The sequence below is a fragment of the Aquarana catesbeiana genome, linkage group LG06 (assembly GCF_042186555.1).
Source record: "Aquarana catesbeiana isolate 2022-GZ linkage group LG06, ASM4218655v1, whole genome shotgun sequence".
Classification (NCBI taxonomy): domain Eukaryota; kingdom Metazoa; phylum Chordata; class Amphibia; order Anura; family Ranidae; genus Aquarana; species Aquarana catesbeiana.
In genome coordinates, this window is record NC_133329.1 from 310,196,992 (window position 1) to 310,217,726 (window position 20,735).

At 43.1% G+C, this 20,735-nt stretch overlaps 1 protein-coding gene and 3 pseudogenes across 1 annotated transcript in view; 3 read left to right on the plus strand and 1 right to left on the minus strand.

Annotated features, from left to right (window-relative positions):
• The window catches only part of COPS8 (COP9 signalosome subunit 8), a 32,447-nt gene extending 13,519 nt beyond the window's left edge, over positions 1 to 18,928 (minus strand). Inside the window, exons 1-3 of the mRNA XM_073633643.1 lie at positions 18,767 to 18,928; positions 13,618 to 13,688; positions 13,471 to 13,519 (exon numbers count right to left, since the gene is read on the minus strand). Of these exons, the coding sequence (XP_073489744.1) occupies positions 13,471 to 13,519; positions 13,618 to 13,688; positions 18,767 to 18,844 (198 nt within the window). The 5' untranslated portion in view covers positions 18,845 to 18,928. The remainder of the gene's footprint in view (positions 1 to 13,470; positions 13,520 to 13,617; positions 13,689 to 18,766) is intronic.
• Positions 3,402 to 3,514, plus strand: LOC141101919 (U6 spliceosomal RNA; annotated as a pseudogene).
• LOC141101920 (U6 spliceosomal RNA) lies at positions 5,876 to 5,988 on the plus strand (annotated as a pseudogene).
• Positions 8,350 to 8,462, plus strand: LOC141101921 (U6 spliceosomal RNA; annotated as a pseudogene).
• Positions 18,929 to 20,735: the final 1,807 nt, after the last annotated feature.

Below are 20,735 nucleotides of genomic sequence, written 5' to 3' on the forward strand. Positions count from 1 at the left end.
CTTTATATAGAGCAACAATTCTTTTTTTCAGATCCTCAGAGAGTTCTTTGCCATAAGGTGCCATGTTGAACTTCCAGTGACCAGTATGAGAGAGTGAAAGCGATAATACCAAATTTAACACACCTGCTCCCCATTCACGCCTGAGACCTGGTAACACAAACAAGTCACATGACACCGGGGAGGGAAAATGGCTAATTGGGCCCAATTTGGACATTTTCACTTAGGGGTGTACTCACTTTTGTTGCCAGCGGTTTAGACATTAATGGCTGTGTGTTGCGTTATTTTGAGGGGACAGCAAATTTACACTGTTATACAAGCTGTACACTCACTACTGTACATTGTAGCAAAGTGACATTTCTTCAGTGTTGTCAGATGAAAAGATATAATAAAATGTTTACAAAAATATGAGGGGTGTACAGTACTCACTTTTGTGAGATACTGTATGTACATGCTGAAAAAAAAATGACATGATTTTTACCATTTTTCTAGTCGCTTTCACGTGCCTAATTTAAAGTCCCAAACCCTCCTTTGCATGCTCCTGCACATGATGGGTTAAAGCATTTGTAAAAAGGGTCACAGTTTTATTTTTTTTTAAATAACAAACAAGTCATACCTACTTGCTCTGTACAATGGTTTTACACAGAGCAGCCCCAATCCTCCTCTTCTCGGATTCCCTGCTGATGCTCCTGGCCCCTCCCAAATGCCCCCATTGTCTGTCATTGACAATGGTTCCTGCTGCTGTGTCACAGCCAACGAGGATGGATAAACCCAGGAGAGCTTCTGCTCTCATGCACATCGGGGATTTAGGATCGGGCGAGTATAAGGGGGGCTGAAGGGGGAGCTGCACACTGAAGGTTTTTTTACCTTCATGCATAGAATGCATGAAGATAAAAAACCCCTTCAGCCTTTTGATCCACTTTAAGTGTTTGCGAGTTTCTGGCCTAGAAATCCATTCTAAAACTTGACCAACCACCATTTCCTTGACCTAGTGAGACCTTTGGCTGTTCCCAAAATGAAAAAAAATGCCTTAAAAAGGACACAGATTTTATGACATTCTGGACATCCAACATGCCACAACAAAGATACTGTGCAGTGTTCCAAAAATACATTCCAGGAATGTTTCCAGCAGTTGCACAGTCATCTAGAAAAGCGAGTTGCTTTACAAGGTGACAACAGCCACTAGTGTATAGGTCGGCAAACTTTTTTACAGTCTCTTCTGGGAATCAAATCTTCACACCTCGTATATTACACTGTACAATTGTAAACTTTGCGCCAATTTTTAAATGTGTAGAGCGAAAAAAAAAAAACCTATGCTCCACCCACCCAGCCTAGTGAACTCAGAGCTGACATGTAAACATCACCAATGCACTGGCAGCGCCAGTAACACAGACATGGAAAGTGTTCAACCTTGGTCATTCTGCACCTGCACTGCATGTATTAGTCATTCAAGGGAAGATGTAAACATTAGTGTGTAATCATCAGTGGCGCAGGTAAAGAATGTACACATGGAGACATAAGCAGGTGTAGGCCCTTTTGAGTGCAGATGCAATATGGAAACCTTTTTTACAAAGTAAATAAATGCGGCCGTGTGCACGAGGCCTTACAGCAGACCTTCATCCATTTACAAAACATCCTCTCACCTCCCTCTTACACAACTGCACAAAAAAAATGCAAATACCTTTTCTTTTTTCCCTTTCTTACTACTTATCTAGGCAGCCACTTCTTATGATGTTTATGTCACATATAGGAGTAGTGTGCTGCACTCCGTGCATGTGGAGAAATGCAGTGGGTCACCGTCAGTTAACTGGCAGACGCTCAGAGCATATCTGCATATACACTATACTGTCAAAAGTATTGGGACACCTGCCTTTACATGAACCTAAAAGACATTCGTGTCTCAATCCGTAGGGTTCAATATTGAGTTGGCCCACCCTTTGCAGTTGTAACAGCTTCAACTCTTCTAGGAAGGCTGTCCACAAGGTTTAGGAGTGTGTCTATGGGAATTTCTGACCATTCTTCCAGAAGCGCATTTGTGCAGTCAGATACTGTTGTTGGACGCCTGGCTCGCAGTCTCAGCTCTAATTCATCTCAAAGGTGTTCTATTGGGTTGAGGTCAGGCCAGTCAAGTTCCTCTACCACAAACTCACTCATTCATGTCTTTATGGACCTTGCTTTGTCCTAGGCTCAAAGCCCAGGAAGGTTACCTGGCCTCCAAAACCAGACTCTGTGGAACTCCATTTGAAGTGGTCCTGGTTAGAGACTGTTTTGACACATTCCTGGACAGGGGGGGTTGGGGGAAGGGGTGTCAGCGGAATGGAGGTTCCTTCTAAATATAAAGTTTCCTAGTTTCCAACAAAAAACATTTTGGGGTCAGCAAAACAAGTCTTAAATGATTTTCTGTGAGTTTTGAAAGCCAGAACACTGAAAAGAAATGACCAAGATTAGAGGTCCACTTGGTCCACTTGGTCCACTTGAAACTGAGCCCCCGCCCCCACCCCCCAAAAAAAGTGAGCAATGTCAGGCCAGGGACAGGCATAACTTTTTTAAAAATACAATAGGAGAAAATTTGCAGGTCCCCTGCTCCAACAAACTGAAAGATCTTATGAACATCATCTCACTTCTGAAGGCATAACAGGTCAGTCTGCAGATTCCCCAGAGGATTGGGGTTTTAATCCTATGTTATCCTTGTCCTAAAATTCTCTGGGAAATTTAGAATGATTTTAAATTCCCTCCTGTACAAGCAATTGGGATTTATTCAGTGAGAACCCTTCTGTTTCATGGGGCCTTCATGATCTCTGGAACTGCAGGACACCTACCCACCTGTTCTGATTCATTAATTTCATCAAGTTCTCTAATCTTTGCAATCCACATGTTAAAGGGTCTACAACACTGACAGATCAGGGTGCTTCCCTTTAATCTTGCTGCATCTCTGATGGGCTATATAAAGCAACATAAAGCTCAATTAAAAGAAAACAAAAAACAAAGCACATGTTATACTTACCTACTCTGTGCAATGGTTTTGCACAGAGCAGTTCCGATCCTCTTTTTCTGGGGTCCCCTGCCGGTGCTCCAGGCTTCTCCTCTTCGGCAAGTGCCCCCATGGAAAGCAGCTTCCTATGGGGACACCCCTGTGTGTTCGCTCATGAGCCACTCTGTCTCAGTCTGTTGACACAGAGCAGGCAGCTTGGCCTGGCCCAAACACCCCCCCTCCCCCACCCCCCCGCTCAGCACAGCATAAGGATGGCAGCCATTCTAGGAGTAGTGTGGATCCAGCTCCATTCCAGGTCTGCAAAGTTTTTAGTTTTTTTTAATGGCGATTTATTCAATGCTCCATGTACAGAGATTTTGCCCTTCAATGAACGAGTTATGTTGTCTCTCAGACAATGACACAACAGCAGCATATCTCAAATGATGGGGGAGGGGGGCATATGCTAAAATTGGAATGATACAAATAAGACTAGCATGACCCCTGCATAAGGATAACATGCATATTCTTGAAGCATTCCAGATTTTCAGGTACAGCAAGAAGATTAGGAACTGAGCCCACTGTTTTTTTTAAAGAGATCACAGACAGATGTCAGATACTGGATGTGGATCTCTTTGCCTCTAATACAACAAAAAGGTGGAGAATTACTTCTCTGTAGAGAGGGAGCCATCAACTCAGAGGATGGACTCCATAACACTCAGATTGCAGGCTGGGGTAGGCTTTTTATCCTTTTTTTTCTTTGCTACCATTTCTGATCAGGAAGATTCTTCAGGACAGGGTGCAGATCATTTTAGTGGCACAATGGTGCAAAATAAGTTGGTTCTCAACCAGTATGTCTCTGTCAAGCTCTCATCCAGGAGTTCTACTGATTCAGCTAGATCCCCCTACTTCAAACTCTGGTAGTTTACCCAAGCTCTCAGCTTGTTCATCTGACACAAAGAGAACCCAGAGAAACAGAAAGTGTAATCTCAGGGACACAAAACTGATACCCTTCTTTGTAGTAGTAATTAGACTACAAGGAGAATATATGCTATATTTGGAAGTCATTTTTTGCTTGGAAAGTGAACAGTATACACAGGGTTTATTGTTCAATACCTGCAATTCTGCACTTCAAGTTGAGGTAGATAAAGGTTTGCCACAAAGTACCCTTCATGTACAAATAGTAGCCTTTTTAAATTTTCTATGTTAACTACGTTGTCAGAGGATCCCCTTTCTCAAGAGTTTTTCTCTTTTATCCAGATAACTCTGCACACCACAGATTAAGAATACTGCTCTCTGGAATTAAACTCTGTTATTTCTCTATGTCCTGACTAAAGAACCCGTCTGACCCCATTTGGGAGTGTTCTCCAAAACTTTTACCCTTAAAGATGATGTTCTTATTAACCACTGCATGCGTTGGGGGATAGAAGACTTTTAAACCCTGTCAAATAAGAACACGTACAAAAAAAGATGGGGTGATCCTTAAAGTAGTGTTAAACCCAAAAACAAAAATGTAATATATTGCACCTTACAATCCTTAGATGCGATGGCTGCAATTGTTTTATTTATTTAAGACTTTTTTACTTTTTTTTTTTTTGTTTACCTGGTGATCCAGCCAGTAACACACTGCCTGCCTTGGAGTGTCTCCACTCTGGATGGGGGATCAGCATAGACACTTTTGGACAACAGTCCTGTCATTCTGGGCAGACGGCAGTGTTAGATGAACTTGACTAAACCAGACTCTGTGGAACTCCATTTGAAGTGGTCCTGGTTAGAGACTGTTTTGACACATTCCTGGACAGGGGGGGTTGGGGGAAGGGGTGTCAGCGGAATGGAGGTTCCTTCTAAATATAAAGTTTCCTAGTTTCCAACAAAAAACATTTTGGGGTCAGCAAAACAAGTCTTAAATGATTTTCTGTGAGTTTTGAAAGCCAGAACACTGAAAAGAAATGACCAAGATTAGAGGTCCACTTGGTCCACTTGAAACTGAGCCCCCGCCCCCACCCCCCAAAAAAAGTGAGCAATGTCAGGCCAGGGACAGGCATAACTTTTTTAAAAATACAATAGGAGAAAATTTGCAGGTCCCCTGCTCCAACAAACTGAAAGATCTTATGAACATCATCTCACTTCTGAAGGCATAACAGGTCAGTCTGCAGATTCCCCAGAGGATTGGGGTTTTAATCCTATGTTATCCTTGTCCTAAAATTCTCTGGGAAATTTAGAATGATTTTAAATTCCCTCCTGTACAAGCAATTGGGATTTATTCAGTGAGAACCCTTCTGTTTCATGGGGCCTTCATGATCTCTGGAACTGCAGGACACCTACCCACCTGTTCTGATTCATTAATTTCATCAAGTTCTCTAATCTTTGCAATCCACATGTTAAAGGGTCTACAACACTGACAGATCAGGGTGCTTCCCTTTAATCTTGCTGCATCTCTGATGGGCTATATAAAGCAACATAAAGCTCAATTAAAAGAAAACAAAAAACAAAGCACATGTTATACTTACCTACTCTGTGCAATGGTTTTGCACAGAGCAGTTCCGATCCTCTTTTTCTGGGGTCCCCTGCCGGTGCTCCAGGCTTCTCCTCTTCGGCAAGTGCCCCCATGGAAAGCAGCTTCCTATGGGGACACCCCTGTGTGTTCGCTCATGAGCCACTCTGTCTCAGTCTGTTGACACAGAGCAGGCAGCTTGGCCTGGCCCAAACACCCCCCCTCCCCCACCCCCCCGCTCAGCACAGCATAAGGATGGCAGCCATTCTAGGAGTAGTGTGGATCCAGCTCCATTCCAGGTCTGCAAAGTTTTTAGTTTTTTTTAATGGCGATTTATTCAATGCTCCATGTACAGAGATTTTGCCCTTCAATGAACGAGTTATGTTGTCTCTCAGACAATGACACAACAGCAGCATATCTCAAATGATGGGGGAGGGGGGCATATGCTAAAATTGGAATGATACAAATAAGACTAGCATGACCCCTGCATAAGGATAACATGCATATTCTTGAAGCATTCCAGATTTTCAGGTACAGCAAGAAGATTAGGAACTGAGCCCACTGTTTTTTTTAAAGAGATCACAGACAGATGTCAGATACTGGATGTGGATCTCTTTGCCTCTAATACAACAAAAAGGTGGAGAATTACTTCTCTGTAGAGAGGGAGCCATCAACTCAGAGGATGGACTCCATAACACTCAGATTGCAGGCTGGGGTAGGCTTTTTATCCTTTTTTTTCTTTGCTACCATTTCTGATCAGGAAGATTCTTCAGGACAGGGTGCAGATCATTTTAGTGGCACAATGGTGCAAAATAAGTTGGTTCTCAACCAGTATGTCTCTGTCAAGCTCTCATCCAGGAGTTCTACTGATTCAGCTAGATCCCCCTACTTCAAACTCTGGTAGTTTACCCAAGCTCTCAGCTTGTTCATCTGACACAAAGAGAACCCAGAGAAACAGAAAGTGTAATCTCAGGGACACAAAACTGATACCCTTCTTTGTAGTAGTAATTAGACTACAAGGAGAATATATGCTATATTTGGAAGTCATTTTTTGCTTGGAAAGTGAACAGTATACACAGGGTTTATTGTTCAATACCTGCAATTCTGCACTTCAAGTTGAGGTAGATAAAGGTTTGCCACAAAGTACCCTTCATGTACAAATAGTAGCCTTTTTAAATTTTCTATGTTAACTACGTTGTCAGAGGATCCCCTTTCTCAAGAGTTTTTCTCTTTTATCCAGATAACTCTGCACACCACAGATTAAGAATACTGCTCTCTGGAATTAAACTCTGTTATTTCTCTATGTCCTGACTAAAGAACCCGTCTGACCCCATTTGGGAGTGTTCTCCAAAACTTTTACCCTTAAAGATGATGTTCTTATTAACCACTGCATGCGTTGGGGGATAGAAGACTTTTAAACCCTGTCAAATAAGAACACGTACAAAAAAAGATGGGGTGATCCTTAAAGTAGTGTTAAACCCAAAAACAAAAATGTAATATATTGCACCTTACAATCCTTAGATGCGATGGCTGCAATTGTTTTATTTATTTAAGACTTTTTTACTTTTTTTTTTTTTGTTTACCTGGTGATCCAGCCAGTAACACACTGCCTGCCTTGGAGTGTCTCCACTCTGGATGGGGGATCAGCATAGACACTTTTGGACAACAGTCCTGTCATTCTGGGCAGACGGCAGTGTTAGATGAACTTGACTAAACCAGACTCTGTGGAACTCCATTTGAAGTGGTCCTGGTTAGAGACTGTTTTGACACATTCCTGGACAGGGGGGGTTGGGGGAAGGGGTGTCAGCGGAATGGAGGTTCCTTCTAAATATAAAGTTTCCTAGTTTCCAACAAAAAACATTTTGGGGTCAGCAAAACAAGTCTTAAATGATTTTCTGTGAGTTTTGAAAGCCAGAACACTGAAAAGAAATGACCAAGATTAGAGGTCCACTTGGTCCACTTGAAACTGAGCCCCCGCCCCCACCCCCCAAAAAAAGTGAGCAATGTCAGGCCAGGGACAGGCATAACTTTTTTAAAAATACAATAGGAGAAAATTTGCAGGTCCCCTGCTCCAACAAACTGAAAGATCTTATGAACATCATCTCACTTCTGAAGGCATAACAGGTCAGTCTGCAGATTCCCCAGAGGATTGGGGTTTTAATCCTATGTTATCCTTGTCCTAAAATTCTCTGGGAAATTTAGAATGATTTTAAATTCCCTCCTGTACAAGCAATTGGGATTTATTCAGTGAGAACCCTTCTGTTTCATGGGGCCTTCATGATCTCTGGAACTGCAGGACACCTACCCACCTGTTCTGATTCATTAATTTCATCAAGTTCTCTAATCTTTGCAATCCACATGTTAAAGGGTCTACAACACTGACAGATCAGGGTGCTTCCCTTTAATCTTGCTGCATCTCTGATGGGCTATATAAAGCAACATTAAAGCTCAATTAAAAGAAAACAAAAAACAAAGCACATGTTATACTTACCTACTCTGTGCAATGGTTTTGCACAGAGCAGTTCCGATCCTCTTTTTCTGGGGTCCCCTGCCGGTGCTCCAGGCTTCTCCTCTTCGGCAAGTGCCCCCATGGAAAGCAGCTTCCTATGGGGACACCCCTGTGTGTTCGCTCATGAGCCACTCTGTCTCAGTCTGTTGACACAGAGCAGGCAGCTTGGCCTGGCCCAAACACCCCCCCTCCCCCACCCCCCCGCTCAGCACAGCATAAGGATGGCAGCCATTCTAGGAGTAGTGTGGATCCAGCTCCATTCCAGGTCTGCAAAGTTTTTAGTTTTTTTAATGGCGATTTATTCAATGCTCCATGTACAGAGATTTTGCCCTTCAATGAACGAGTTATGTTGTCTCTCAGACAATGACACAACAGCAGCATATCTCAAATGATGGGGGAGGGGGGCATATGCTAAAATTGGAATGATACAAATAAGACTAGCATGACCCCTGCATAAGGATAACATGCATATTCTTGAAGCATTCCAGATTTTCAGGTACAGCAAGAAGATTAGGAACTGAGCCCACTGTTTTTTTTAAAGAGATCACAGACAGATGTCAGATACTGGATGTGGATCTCTTTGCCTCTAATACAACAAAAAGGTGGAGAATTACTTCTCTGTAGAGAGGGAGCCATCAACTCAGAGGATGGACTCCATAACACTCAGATTGCAGGCTGGGGTAGGCTTTTTATCCTTTTTTTTCTTTGCTACCATTTCTGATCAGGAAGATTCTTCAGGACAGGGTGCAGATCATTTTAGTGGCACAATGGTGCAAAATAAGTTGGTTCTCAACCAGTATGTCTCTGTCAAGCTCTCATCCAGGAGTTCTACTGATTCAGCTAGATCCCCCTACTTCAAACTCTGGTAGTTTACCCAAGCTCTCAGCTTGTTCATCTGACACAAAGAGAACCCAGAGAAACAGAAAGTGTAATCTCAGGGACACAAAACTGATACCCTTCTTTGTAGTAGTAATTAGACTACAAGGAGAATATATGCTATATTTGGAAGTCATTTTTTGCTTGGAAAGTGAACAGTATACACAGGGTTTATTGTTCAATACCTGCAATTCTGCACTTCAAGTTGAGGTAGATAAAGGTTTGCCACAAAGTACCCTTCATGTACAAATAGTAGCCTTTTTAAATTTTCTATGTTAACTACGTTGTCAGAGGATCCCCTTTCTCAAGAGTTTTTCTCTTTTATCCAGATAACTCTGCACACCACAGATTAAGAATACTGCTCTCTGGAATTAAACTCTGTTATTTCTCTATGTCCTGACTAAAGAACCCGTCTGACCCCATTTGGGAGTGTTCTCCAAAACTTTTACCCTTAAAGATGATGTTCTTATTAACCACTGCATGCGTTGGGGGATAGAAGACTTTTAAACCCTGTCAAATAAGAACACGTACAAAAAAAGATGGGGTGATCCTTAAAGTAGTGTTAAACCCAAAAACAAAAATGTAATATATTGCACCTTACAATCCTTAGATGCGATGGCTGCAATTGTTTTATTTATTTAAGACTTTTTTACTTTTTTTTTTTTTTGTTTACCTGGTGATCCAGCCAGTAACACACTGCCTGCCTTGGAGTGTCTCCACTCTGGATGGGGGATCAGCATAGACACTTTTGGACAACAGTCCTGTCATTCTGGGCAGACGGCAGTGTTAGATGAACTTGACTAAATTATTTAAGCCCAGCTAAAACGTTTTAAGCAGCAACTTTTTTTTTCCTTTTAGAATAAAGGTTTTACATGAATAAAAGCTGACCGGTGTAAGCGCGCCTGTCAGTGTTAAATGATTGGCTTCAACCCTCTAACTGCTTCTTTTGCTAGACAGCTTGGTCTGTTAAAGGAAGTACAAAAATAACAGACTTACTAGCTGGAACATCAGAAAAAAAAGGAAAAAATAAAACTAATGCAGCCACCACATCTAAGAATTGGTGAGCTGCAATATATCACATTTTTGTTTTCGGGTTTAGTACCGCTTTAAGCCAGTCCCTGGGTATCTGGGGTGGATTCAAAGGGTTTTTCTCAAGAGATCTGAAATCACTAGTCACCTTCTACTTCTATTTTGTGGACAGAATAAGGGCCTTAACCAGCTGCAGACTCTGAGTGTACTAGACATGCCCCCAAAAAAATGTCATCAATGTACACAGGGCATGTCTAGTACATCCAGTCCTTCTGCCCTGCTGCTTGGATCCTTCCCTGTCCCAGTACCTGGCAATCTAGTTCTGATGAGTCATAGCTGCACTGCCGAGTACAGAGAGAAGGTTGGCAGCAGGAGCGGTCAAAAAAAAAAAAGAGCAGTTTGACAATGTTTATCAACAACATTGCTCAGACTGGAATACAGAACGTTACATTGGAACATTGTATTATTTGTAACTTTCTGTGTTTTTTTATCTACAGATCAAAAGGGATCAACTTCGATCTGCAGATGAAGAGAGTTGAAGCAACCTTAACAAATAAAAAAATAAAAATAAAATGTTTTTTTTTTCTAATAAATGTTCCTCTGTTGAACCCCTTAGTTTATTCTAATCAGCACTAATTAACTCCGTATTCTCCTTCTCCAGTCAATTTTATTAACCAATAGTTAAACTTTTTTTCTGTTTTCGTTTGCTTTATTAATATTTTTACACCTTTTACATATATTTACACGTATCACACTTAAAAAAAAAAAAAAAAAAAAAAAACACTTTACTTCATTTGTAAAAAAACTTTTCAAGTTTTCAACTTTTGCTTTGTACCAAAATCATATTTTAGTATTGTTTCTAACAGGACAAATTACAGAATAAAATGCACACTTTATGTGCAGTAACACTATTTATGTTTAAACTAACACTGCTCAAAAAAAAAAAAAAAATGCTTTTGTTTAGCTTTATTACGTTTAATTGTGTAAGGATCGCGAAAAAATATTATTGTTGCAGGGCAATATTCACAAAAAGGCCTTGTTTGTCCTTACAAAAACAATATATGAATTACGTTGTTATGCTAAAATGTGAGTTCACCTTTGCAGAAAAATCTGTAAGATGAACTTACACAGGACCCCCCTCTCCCCCTCCCCTAGTCCAGCTGACCTGCATGGCAGCGATCTGCCATTATGAGCCCCGGTATAGCCGCCTCACGGCTCCGGCACTTAGAAATCCTCTCTCCTTCTTATCCGCAGAGAAGACAGGCTACACGGGTTCTGACTGATTGGCGCCGTCACTTGGGTGGCGCCGATCAATCAGACCAATTAGAATGCGCTTTTAAACATCCCTCCTGATAAGGTACGTTTAGGAGATTAAGCTCCAGGGATTTCTAAGCCCCGGAACCGTGAGGCGGCTTTACCGGGGCTCATAATAGCAGATCGCCGCCATGCAGGTTAGCGGGACTGGGGGGAGGGGGCTCCTATGTAAGTACACCTTACAGATTTTTCTGTAAAGGTGAACTTACCCTTTAAAGTAATGACAAAGTTATTGCCAAATAAATAGGCTCATAGCAGAAATTTGAAAATTGCTCTGGCCCATAAGGAGTAAAGGTGTGAGAGCCAAAGTGGTTAAGACTTTCAAAGTTCCAAAGCTAGATGGATTAGGGAAGCGATCCTTTCTGCACATGACAGCACAAGTCTTCAGACTCTGTCTAAGATGAAGGCATATTCCACAAGATCTCTGGTTACTTTGTGGACCATAAGTGCAGAATTCTCTTAAGAAGAGATCTCCAAGACTACTGTATGGTCTACAAACTGTGCTTTGGTAGAGTGTTACCAATTGGAATCGATATCTAGCCAAGATTTGGCCTTTGTTTGAAAGTTTTACAGGCTGTATTCCCTCCCTAAGGTATGACAAGTTCTTGTTTATCATTTTAGCCGTCCTGGAAGACGATTAGCAAAAACCAGTTAAACTTACTGGTTAGAGTATTTCTGTATGTCTTCCATGACAGGGTCTATATTTCAACCCATATTTTCTGCTTTATAGTTTTGCTTCATCATAATTTTTCCCTTGTGCATACTGGTGATAGTCCTTACCTTCATGATAAAGTGAGGATGAGGGGGGTGGTAGGGATTTTTAGGGCCGGTTCACACCAGAAATCTCACAAGAACGTGTTGCATGTGGTGCAGTGTGATTTGAGCCCAGTCATTTTGAATGATTTGAATACCACTGGACTGCCCCACGGAGAGGATGAACGGGGAGATGCTGATAAAAACAGCATCTCCCCGTTCTGCCTAGTGACAAGTGTCACTGATCACAGCTCCCTGTAATCGGGAGCAGTGATCAGTGTAATGACACTGCTAGCCCATCCCCCCTACAGTTAGTAATCACTCCCCTAGGACATACTTAACCCCTCCCCGCCCCCTAGTGGTTAACCCCCTTCACTGCCAGTGTCATTTACACAGGAATCACTGCATTTTTATAGCACTGATTGCTGTATAAATGACAATGGTCCCAAAAATGTGTCAAAAATGTCCGACATGTCCGCCATAATGTTGCAGTCACAATAAAAATCGCTGATCGCCGCCATTACTAGTAAAAAAAAAAAAAAATGAATAAAAATGCCACAAAACTATTTTGTAAATGCTATAACGTTATAAATGCTATGCGTTTTTTTTTTTTACCAAAAATATGTAGAAGAATACGATCGGCTTAAACTGAGGAAAAAAAATGTTTTTTTATATATTTTTGGGGGATATTTATTATAGCAAAATGTAAAAAATAAATGCTTTTTTTTTAAATTGTCTCTTATTTTGTTTATAGCGCAAAAAAAAAAAAAAAAAAAAAAAAAAATAAAAAAATCGCAGAGGCGATCAAATACCACCAAAAGAAAGCGCTATTTGTGGGGAAAAAAGAACGTCAATTTCGTTTGGGAGACACGTCGCACGACCGCGCAATTGTCAGTGCCAAATCGCAAAAAACACTCTGCTCAGGAAGGGGGTAAAATCTTCCGGGGCTGAAGCGGTTAAACATGGTGTGAGAAACATGCACAGATTGTGGGATTCCCGCACAGCGTTCTGGTGTTAACGGGCACTTAACCCTCTTTTTTGTCTTTTCAGATGTGCATGTTTCCCTATGGGGCTACCATCTGATCTGTGTACTTCAGATTGCCATAGAGGAGAGAAGGCTGCAGATAAACAGGTACAGCTTATGATTAGAAGAATTTGCTTCCTCAATGTGTATCACCTGAGGCTAGTAACTTCAGTGGGCTTGTGATCACTTTAAAGAGGCAAACTTTAGAGAGGTCCTGATCTTGGCTTATTAGCAAGTCGCTCACTGTGAACAAGCATTCTATCCTTCATATGAAGAGATCAAGGAGAAAGTCCAAAAGTTTGCAAATAAGTAATATTTCTATTGTTTTAGGTACAGCACCACCACACAACCCCTCTTTTCCCCCTGACATGACTAGAGGGCCCCACAATAGATTTGTTTTTGTAAATTTGCCATTTATAATAGTTTTCCCCTTGCTGTGTTACTTCGTGGCACGCCCTGATAATAATCCGTTTGTGTGTGGAAAAATAAAAAAAGGTAATACTTACAGATTTAACAGGCTGTGGGATCCTTTTCCACAGATAACGAGCATTATTCCTATAAAAAGGCACAAAGCATTAAATGTAAATGTCATTTATTGTAAAAAAAAAAAAAAAAAAACTTTTAATACAGAAAAAAGTGAGGAAACCACTTACATATCATTGTGTAAAAGATACAGAACCAGCAGCTGGCTGTAGACGTTGGGAGTAGCCACGCCTCCAGGAGCCTGGGCAACAGAAACAGATAAAAAGCTGAGCAATGTAGAGAAGGCAGTGAGAGATAATCTGAATATGCATATTGTAAGGTCAATGGGACCCGACACTCATTACCTACAGAGAGCAGAAAGACCTATTCACAACTAGAAACATCCATTATGAAATGTGCTTTGTTTTTGCATATAGAAAAAAAAAATGTTTAAAGTTTATGTACAGATAAAAGTTTATTTGTCGGGCAGGGTTAAACCGGGGGTCAGCAACCTGTAGATCGCGGACAAGTGACTGGTAGATCACTGTCTGGGCTTGCTGGCCCACCATTCCAGAGCATCAAACAGAGTGCAATGCAGAGGGACTGCTTATAAAGTTGGAGCTGTAGTAGGGAGCAAGGATGAGCTCCGGTGTGTTCGCACAGCCCACGTGCAGAGCCCGCCAGGAAGTCAGCACTGCGTTAATCACAGGTAGTGAGACATTTCCCGATCTCTGCAGCCGCGCATTGGGTAAATGTCTCACTGCCTGTGATTAGCGCAGCGCTGACTTCCTGGCAGGCTCTGCACGTGGGCTGTGCGAACACGCCGCAGCTTATCCTAAGTAGGGAGCAACAGCCACGTAAGCTGATGCCTCCTCCGTAGTGCTGGATCCTGTCCCATGCGGAGTGATACCAAATGCACTCCACCTCTTATCCCGGCTACAGTCTCCAGAGTGGTGCCAGCAGCAGGAATGAAGAGATCTTCAGGTCAGTGAAACAATACACTGGGCATAATAGTATAAGGCTGCTTTCATACTGATACACTGCTGTTTACCCACACCATGGGTGTAGTGTACCTGCAGCTTTGCTGTGCTCAGCAATAGACTTCTATTATATCCTGTGGGTTTGGCACACTTTCTGAATGAGTTTTGGTGCGCTTTCAGACAGTGCACCACACCTGCAGGATATAATAGAAGTCTATGGCAAAGCATTACTAACCTAGAAAAGTTGCAGATGTACTGCCCTGCACTCACGGTGCAGGTAATTCGCAGCACTTCAGTGTGAAAGCAGCATTATAGGGGGCTCAGAACAGTAAGGGTTAATTTATACTTGCGTTTGGGGGGAGGGTAGTAAAACCCCATAGTTAAGATGTGTTTTTATCATCCCTTTCCCAACCACACCCCCTTAAGCTGCAGTGGTCAGGGGTGTACACATGTCACAGCCGCAGCAGAAGTTATACGCCCCATCATGGTTGGTGGGTGTAGCACCTGCCAAGCATGACCCATTCAAGTGAATTAGGCCACTCTGCAAATGTCCTGCAATGTTGTGCAGTACAAAAGACAAGGGGTTAAAGTAGGCAGCCCTGTATTGCTTTCTCATCAGTGCTTGACATGTGGTGAGGAGGCGATAGGATGTACCCTCACCACCTGATTTAAACCCATGATCGCAGTGTAATGCAGCAATTGTGACATAGTAGTACGGCAAATAGAGGTTTAAAGCAGGTGTGAGGGAGTGACCCTGTGCCTGGTGACCTTTGACTCCTCCCATGTTGTTCAGGTAGATCTCCACCTCTTTAAGGTTGCCTACCCCTGGGTTAGACCCTGTATCAAGGGTTTTTTTTGCCACCTGTGTTATTACTGGAAAAATTCAGCCTATTGACCTATCACAGAGACTGAAATGGAGGGAAAAATCTAGAATTTTTACAGTTGTCACCATAGCAAGAGGTAAGGTAAATCCTCAAGTGCTCACTGGGTGTGTGGAACATTTGGGCAGCAGCCCAGGTGCCAGGACGCAATTTCTTCTCACCATGGTGACTTGGCTTTTGGGTTTGTTGAGCCCTGCTGTACACTGTACATAGTTGATGCTACATACAGTTTATACAATGCTCACAGCAGGAACATCTGTAAGTGAAGAATAAGGATGAGCTCCAGCTTGTCGGCACTGCGCTGATCACAGGCAGTGAGACATTTCCCAATCTCTGCAGCCGCGCATCAGGACAATGTCTCACTGCCTGTGATTAGCGCAGCGCCGTGCCAACTTCCTGGCGGGCTCTGCACGTGGGCTGTGCGAACACACCGGAGCTCATCCTTAGTGAAGAAACAGTTTGTTTGGTCCAAACTAGCCCAAAGGGACAGAAAGCTGGAGTTAGGCTTTAAAGGAGAAGCACAGCCCAAGCTGGTTTGGCTGCACTTCTCCTAAGGATCACAAGAGTGTCGTTCGTTTTGCACTCCTGTGACCAGTTTTCAGCAGAGAGCAAGCTCAAGTCCACTCTCTGCTGATGTCACAGAGTCGGTCCAGGCTCGGGCGTCTTTACGACCATGGAGTCGGGATCCACCCAGATCCATGGACTGACACCCGGCTCAGCCTCTTAGTGAGCCACCGAGAGCCTGAGCCGGACGCTCCCAGTGCTCCAGTGAACACAGAGAGAGAGAGAAGCAGAGAGCCGCTGACTGACAGTCATCAGCTCTCTGCTCACGGAGCTGTGAGAACCGAGACATTGGCGGTGTTTGATCGCTCGGCTCTCAGTGTTAGAGGTGCTGGGGGACAGATGCAGCATTGGACAGATGCTGCATCCCCTGAGGCAAGTATGATTCTCAAAAAAAAAAAAAAAAAACAAAAAAAACAACCGAACATATTTCTCTTTTAAAGATCTTCAGTGGTATACAGACAGCAAAAAAAAAAATAACCTGGCAGAAAGTTTTAAACCTTCCCCCCGTGAAAAGTTATAGCTTTAAATCTACTTTAAAGCTGAACTCCAGCCTTCATTTCAGTCTTCCACAAATGTACTGACTCCTCTCCTGTACTGAAATTGCTTACTCTGATATCACTGCACACTGTGAGCTTCTCCAGGTGTGCATTAGAAGTTGCATCAAATTATACAGAACCCGCCTCATTTCCTGGTTCATTCCTCCCCATCCTGTCTGTCCCCTTCATTCATTGGATTTCAGTTCTTTCACTGAGGTTCAGCATCACATATAGGTGTTACCTAGGATGGTCTGCATGCAAACAAAGACCTAACTAGGAACACCCACTCCTCCAAACATCAAAGCATTTTAAAGAATAAGTTCATCTTTGGAAAAAAATAAAAATAAACGCACATGATTTGAGTGAATGGACTACAAGCTCAATGATCAGTGCATTTGTACTCCATTGGGAACTACAAGCTGGAAGCCAATGCGGCAGATGGAACTTGTAGTTTATTCATTCACAGATCTCTATGAATGCATGATGCTGCTATGCGGGTGGAGGTGACCCTATTGTTTAATATTTACATAACTCTTCTCAAGAGCCAGCTCGCACCTAGTAGCTTCTTCCATCCGCCATGATCTTCCTGTATTGCATATAGATGTACAGTGATTCAGTGAGGACATCAGAGGATTTATAATAAGGTGTGTAATAAAAATAGACGGGAAGAGGGAAGGCAAAACATTAAACTTAAACCACTTGCCAACTGTACTATAGTCGAATGACAGCTACAGCATGGCTGGCCAGTTCTGGGAGGGCATCATATGCTGTGTCTAATCACAGCTGATCATGATGTAAACACAAGCCAATTATCGGCATTCCTTTCCTCATGCTTACAGCGCGAGGAGAGCCAATAACTGACTTGTGTGAAGGGGACATCTACACTGATTATCAGTGCAGTCCCACCAGTGCCGCCTCATCAGTGCACATCAGTGAAGGAGAAAAATTACCTGTTTATAACAAACTATTAAAAGGGTTTTTTTTCAAGATTTTCAGTCTTTTTTTCATCTGTTTTTGAAGAAAAAAAAAAAAAAAAAAGAGTGATGATTAACCACTTGCTGTCCGCCTTATTACCAAATGACGGCGGCAAAGTGGTTTGATATTCCTGACCGGACGTCATATGATGTGATCAGGAATATCGAGCCCCCGGGAACGCACATCGCGGCGATCGTTGTTGCGGGGTGTCAGTCTGACACCCTGCAACATCGATCTAGGTAAAGAGTCTCCGATGGAGACTCTTTACCACGTGATCAGCCGTGTCCAATCACGGCTGATCATGATGTAAATAGAAAGAGCCGGTGATCTGACAGACGCGAGTAGAGGAGAGCCGATCGGCTGCTCTCCTGACAGGGGGGGTCTGTGCTAATTGTTTATCAGCACAACCCCCCCTGGATCCTACCCAGGACCACCAGGGAAGCCATCCACACTAGACCACCAGGTATGCCCCTAGACCCCCAGGGAAATGCCACTGTGTGCCCAGGCAGCTGCCAATCAGTGCCCACTTCAATGCCTACCACTGCCAGTGCCACCAGGGATGCCCATCAGTGCCTCATATCAGTGCCGCCTATCAGTGCTGTCTATCAGCGCCACCCTATCAGTGCCGCCTTTCATTGCCCATCAGTGCTGCCTATCAATGCCCATCAGTGCTGCATATGAGTGCCACCCATCAGTGTCGCATATCAGTGCCCGCTCATTGGTGCCACCATATCAGTGCCGCCTTATCAGTGCCCATCAGTGAAAGAGAAAACGTACTTATTTACAATTTTTTTTAACAGGATCAAAAGCAAAACTTTTATTTTTTTCAAAATTTTCGGTCTTTTTTTATTTGTTTAGCAAAAGATAAAAACCGCAGAGGTGATCAAATACCACCAAAAGAAAGCTCTATTTGTGGGAACAAAATGATAAAAATGTAGTTTGGGTACAGTGATGGATGACCGCGCAATTGTCATTCAAACTGCGACAGCACTGAAAGCTGAAAATTGGTCTGGGCAGGAAGGTGTCTAAGTGCCCGGTATTGAAGTGGTTAAATACCACCAAAAGAAAGCTCTATTTGTGGGACAAAAAAAATGATAAAAATTGAATTTGGGTCCAATGTTGCATGAAGCTGAAGATGAAATTTGGCCTGGGCAGGAAGGGGGTAAAAGTACTCAGTAAGCAAGTGGTCAAAGGATAACACACATTACAGACCTATCACCGCCCAGTGTCCTGTAGTCACACAATGACAGATCCATTCTCACAGGCTGCTATGGATCACTCAGCTTTGTATTTATTACTTATCAATCTACTACAGATGTGTCTCCATAGTGTGAGCTCCCTGTACACAGGACTTCCACAGAGGAGAATGCACCCCCTCCCCCTCTATGAGCACACATCACACACCTCCAGCTCCTGTTCCTCGCACTGTTCTAGAAGCCTCTGATAAGACACCGGATTTTCCGCCATCACGGCAACTGGCATCTTCCCCGCTGGCCCCCAGGGCCTCCGTCCTGCACAACCACTGCACACTTCCGCTTCCGGGTGAGGGCACGTCAACAGCCTCGCCTGTAGATTGGGTGACAGCGAGTGGGCTCTGATTGGAGGAGAGCGTGGAATGCACTCGCTTCCTTCTCAGACGGGTTAGCTGGTGTTCAGGAGACCTCGTGTGCAAGGAGGAGATGCTAAATGGTTTCCTTTTCTAAAACACAAATACACATTGCATGATAACACGGGAGGATACAGGACACAATGTAAATTCATCTTGGAGATATTACAAGGTGGAGGCTGTTGTAGAGATACAGTGTGTTACAGCTCTTTTTATAATTAGCAGTCATCCTGGGTCTGCTTCTGAGAATGTTAATTCTGATGACTTGTGCTCATTTCAGCCCAATCACTAAGTCCTCTATTATAAGCCTTTACATGTCTATGGTACGTCAGTGTTTGTTTTCCAATCCTTTTATATCCTTAACCACTTCAGCCCTGAAAGGATTTGCCCCCTTAAGCCCCTTTCACACTGTCAGACCGTTCAGGTCCGCCTGTCAGTGTTGTCGGTGGACCTGAACGGGTGCTCTGTGTTAGTCTATGGACTGACGGATGTCAGCGGTGACATGTCAGCTAAAATCAGACGGATGGCCCTACGTTCGCATCTGTCCCTGGCGGATCGGATCGGGTGAGATCTGATAAAAACGGACATGCTGTCCATTTTCGTCTGATCTCTCCATAGCAACCAGCGGCGCTGGACAAGCCCCTCCCCGCTCAGTGAGCAGAGAGGGACCTGTCATCTGCCGGCTCAACGGCGATCAACGGACAGATCTCCCGCTGAGCTGGCGGACTCCGTGGCAGCAGATCCGTCTCGTGGGAATGAAGCCTTAATGACCAGAGCATTTTTTGTGATACAGCACTGCTTCGCTTTAACTGACAATTGTGCAGTCGTGCGACATTGTACCCCCCAAAAAATGACGTGTTTTTTTTCCCACAAATAGAGCTTTCTTTTGATGGTATTTGACCACCTCTGCGGTTTTTATTGTTTGCAATATAAACAAAAAAAGACAATTTTTTTTTCTCTTTCTGCTATAATACATATCCTAAAAAAAATGTATTCATCAGTTTAGGCTGATATATATTCATCTACATATTTTTGGTGAAAAAATCACAATAGGCGTATATTGATTGGTTTGCGCAAAAGTTATCACGTCTACAAACTACGGGATAGATTTAGGGACTTTTATTTATTTTTATTGTTTTACTGGTAATGGTGGCGATCTGCAATTTTTAGCGGGACTGCGACATTGTAGTGGACAAATCTGACCTCACATTACACCTTTTGGGGACCAATTATTATTACATTGATCAGTGCTATAAAAATGCACTGATCAATGTAAAAATGACACTGGCAGGGAAGGGGTTAACACACGGGGGGGGGGGGGGATCAAGGGGTTAAGTGTGTTCTTTCAGCGTGTTCCAACTGTAGGGGAGATGGGATTACTGAAACATGACAGAGATCACTGCTCCTGATGACTGGGAGCAGTAGATCTCTCTCATGTCACTAGGCAGAACGGGGAAATGCCTTGTTTACATAGGCACTTCTCCGGTCTTACTCTCCTCGAAGCGATCGTAGGCTGCCGGCAGACATGGACCCGTAGCACGTGGCGGGCACGCGCCCACTTTTCTGCTTTTACAGACTGACGTACAGGTACGTCAGTTTGCGCAGGAGAGCCGACCTGCCACAATATATCTGCGTAAGCAGGTCAGCAAGTGGTTAATATTAGCACTTCCTGTAATAGGGTGACAACTGTCTCCCAATTGTGCTCCAGTGTTGTCACTCTTGGTTAAGCCATTAAAGAATACGTTTTACTTTAACCACTTCAATACT